General features: G+C 53.5%; 1 protein-coding gene across 1 annotated transcript; it reads right to left on the bottom strand.

Annotated features, from left to right (window-relative positions):
* Positions 1-618: 618 nt before the first annotated feature.
* LOC127687830 (ras-related protein Rap-2a-like) lies at positions 619-2217 on the bottom strand. The gene has a single exon (XM_052186678.1). The coding sequence runs from the start codon at positions 1866-1868 to the stop codon at positions 1266-1268; it is 603 nt and encodes a 200-aa protein (XP_052042638.1). The 5' UTR covers positions 1869-2217; the 3' UTR covers positions 619-1265.
* Between the last annotated feature and the right edge of the window lie 1547 nt (positions 2218-3764).

Below are 3764 nucleotides of genomic sequence, written 5' to 3'. Positions count from 1 at the left end.
TCCCCCAGCCCCTTCTCCTCTGAGCAGGTGGGGACCCCTGGGAATCCCCCACCCTGGCACTTCAAGTCTCTGTGAGGCACATCCTTAGAGAGGACTTAACTGTGCACATGCACACCGCAAAGGTCAGTTTTTAAAGCTTATCCTGAACTACTAAAGTAGTGCACTAAGAACTCCTGTCACAGGGAAACACCGCCGAATGATCTACTGTCCTGCTAGATATTCAGACAGAAACAAAATGAAAAAAAAAAAAAACCGTTTGGCTCCTGGCAGCAACTCTGCAGGACTACACCAGGAGACAGGAGGCCCACTCCCCTTCTCCTTACAATCATTCATTTCCTGGAAAATAACACAGAGACAAGGTATGTGAACACTTTAGGAGTTAGTGGCCAGGAGGTGGCTCACTGGGGAATTCACTTGTTCTGCAAAGCTGAGGCCCTGAGTTCAAATCTCAGCCCGTGTCTATAATTTCAGTTCTCCTTCAACAAGGTGTGACAAGTGAACCCAGAAGTCCGTGAACAACAAAAAACACTCAGTCTCAAACAAGAGCGGAGGACCAAACCCTGGTTACCCCCTTCGGCACGTGTGCCCCCACACGATGTACTCACAGCACACAATACACACAATAAAATGTTTGTTTTTTTAAGTAAAGCTTTAGCAGTGACAGGTTTACACACAAGCTAGAAAGCCACATGTTAAAAATTACCGACTTCTAATTTTATTTCCAATGCAGGGGACGTGGAAACCAGCTAAATGTCAATTACAAGGTAGGGCCGAGCTATCTTTGAGCTATCTTTGTGTGTGTGCATAGTTGTCCCCCGTACAGTATCCCCTTTCAAACCAACATGACATAAGTCATAACTATATTTAGGAATTCGTGTTGAGGAAAATCTTACTGCCGGATTCAAGGCTGTAAAGGAGAGAAAACCCTCCTAAAGCTGAAGAAACCTTCAGTGCACACTTCCCAACCAATCAAAAGCTCCCGAGGTACTATTTACAAAAATTAGACGGGTGGTGGGAGTCCAGAAACAGACTGAACAGGGCTGTAAATTCTCTCTACGGTAAAATGTAAATTTTGGTTTCTTCTCGTAGCACAGTCGGAGGTCAACGGCGGGGATGTTCCGAAGTTTTTGCCTAACTTTGAGGAAAGAGAGGCAGGCCAACTGAAGCACCAACACCCTTTGCGGTGAATATACAGAAAAGCAGCCACTTGTTTACGGTTGGATAACTTTCTGGGGAAAGGCACAGGGCCAGTGGACCGTGGCGCGCTAGCCAATGAACCTCTCAGCAGGCCACGTCTCCGGGGCGTTGGCGGGGATGCGGGGAGCCTCCTGCCCCGGCGGGGCCAGGGCCTCCATCTCGCGCACCACCTGCGTGAACACGCGGTCCACCATCATTTTGCTCTTGGCCGTGATCTCCAGGAACGGGCAGCGCCATTCGCGGGCCAGCGCGCGGCCCTGAGCCGTCAGGACCTGGCGCTCGGCGTCTAGGTCGGCCTTGGTGCCCACCAACACGAGCGGCACGGCGCGCGAGCCCCGCAGCCGGCCCATGCGCTCCCGCAGCGGTCGCACGGCCTGGAACGAGGCCTCGTCGCACACGCTGTAGAGCACCACGAAGCCGTCGCTGTTCCTGATGTACAGGTCCTTGAGGGTGACCAGATGCTCGGCGCCCACCGTGTCCACGATCTCCAGCAGAGCGGGAGCCCGGTTCACCTCGATCACTTTGCTGAACAGCTCCTCCACCGACGGCTCGCAGCGCTCGGGGAAGCGGCCGCACGCGAACTGCGTGGCCAGCGCCGTCTTGCCCACCGCCACGCTGCCCAGCAGCACCACCCGGTAGTCCTTGGCGGGTCGCAGCACCAAACCCTCCATGGCCCGGACAAGGGGACGCGGGGAATGGCGCTGGGAGGCGGCGCGGGGAGGACCGGAGGGCGGGGCGCGAGGACGAGGGCGCGTGCGCGTCCCCTTGGCGCCCGAGAGGAGAGGTCCCGCCGCCGCCGAGGGTCCCCGGGTCTCGGCCCCGCGAGTCTGTTCGCCCAACGGCGCGCGCTGCTCCGGATCCCACCGCCCCACGCTGCGCCTTGGCAGCAGCCTCCCCTGCCAGCACCTCCTCCGAGCCTCCTCTCTCCGCTAGGTCCCTGGCCCTGCCTGGCCTCCCTCCCACACCCCGCAAACCAGCTGGGGCCCCTCAGTCTGTCCTGACCTGGCTATCCCAATGAGGGAGCCCCTCGGTTGACAGAGCAGAAGGTAATCTGATCCCTTCCTGGCCAACCCAAGAAAGACAGGGATTTCCGCAGCATTCCAGATGCAGACACGCCCGCTCAAGGTCACTCTGCTCCCTACTGCTGGCCCCTCCAGGCTGGAAAGACCCCAGGCTCGGAGACAGATGAAGCTGGTCAGAGAGAATCCCAATTCCCTCCGGGGCGCTGTGATCGCTCACCCTGGTCCCTTCTCCCCAAATTTTGTACAATGCAAACCACATAGCCTCTCCCACGCCCCCCCCCCTTCGTGGTTTCCCATCCTGGTGAAGACACTCCAGCCATGCATACACTTTGTGTTAATGAAAACTCACCCAACAGCAAGTAGAACCTGGGAAGTACCAGGCAAAGCCCATGGCCACCTCCTGCGTGCCCTCCCATCTGGGTTCCCTCACTGGCTGCTGAGGAGAAAGCCTGGGCCCCATTTCTGGCTTTGTTTCTCTGAGTGGAACTCTCTTCCGCCTCCTGCAAAACACAGCTGCCTAGGCTGTCTGCCCTGCTCTGGCGAAATTGAAGTGGTTCACCAGAGGAAGGTGTTTTTCAATAAACTGTGTGGTGACATCCTTAATGTACAGTGATTCCCAAAAAGAGATCTTACAAGGCATTCTGGGACGGGAAGTTAGCAAAAGTAGAGACAAAGATCAAAAATAAGTAACTAAACATCCCCTGAGACACTTGAGCTCCATCCAGGTTCAAAAGCTTCCTGCAGATAACTTCTGAAGGAACGCAGAGCAATTTACAACCGCACAGAACAGGCAAGGAAACCCCACACAGCACGACCACACCCAAATCTGTGACCCTGGCATCATCTGGAACAAAGAATGACTTTTGTTTTTTTTTTTTTTTTTGTTTTTTGTTTTTGTTTTTTTTTTTTTGGATTTGGGTTTTTCGAGACAGGGTTTCTCTGTGTAGCCCTGGCTGTCCTGGAACTCACTCAGTAGACCAGGCTGGCCTCGAACTCAGAAATCCACCCGCCTTTGCATCCCAGAGTGCTGGGATTACAGGTGTGCGCCACCAAAGCCCGGCAAGAATGACATTTTTGTCTGAAGAAATAAAATAAATGACAGGAATTCTCAGGGGACTGGTTTGGGAAAAATTCCACAAGAACACTGTAGAAGTGAAAAATACAGGGTTTTGTTTTAGTATGTAAACTAATAGGTACAATATCATTATATAAGAAATACGTATCTTGCAGGATTTTTGCCTAGGAGGGATCTGGAAGATAGAGGTTAAAAGGCACGGAGCTCATTCTCCAAGGAGCCGACTTTTACTGGGCTCACAGCAAGTGACCAAGAAAGCTCCCATACCAGCTCCCCACAGTTCCCACCCCTGAACATAGCAGACATCTTTAACTGTGCCTCAGTGACTGCTCACTAGGGCTCAAGATCTATCCTGCTGACTGCTGGTGTTCCCTCACAGGATTCCAACCACCCCACCTGTTAGCTTGATGTGATTGCACAGGACCTTGTGGTCTTGGGAGGTGCTTAAATAAATAGTGTGTGGGAGGTTA

The sequence above is a fragment of the Apodemus sylvaticus genome, chromosome 6, assembly GCF_947179515.1.
Source record: "Apodemus sylvaticus chromosome 6, mApoSyl1.1, whole genome shotgun sequence".
In the NCBI taxonomy this organism is placed as follows: domain Eukaryota; kingdom Metazoa; phylum Chordata; class Mammalia; order Rodentia; family Muridae; genus Apodemus; species Apodemus sylvaticus.
Note: the sequence above shows the minus strand (reverse complement) of the source record. Positions and strands in the feature narration are given on the sequence as shown.

What these genes read in the sequence shown, in the direction of transcription:
- LOC127687830 (XM_052186678.1), bottom strand. Translation starts at nt 1,868, where the DNA reads ATGGAGGGTTTGGTGCTGCGACCCGCCAAGGACTACCGGGTGGTGCTG.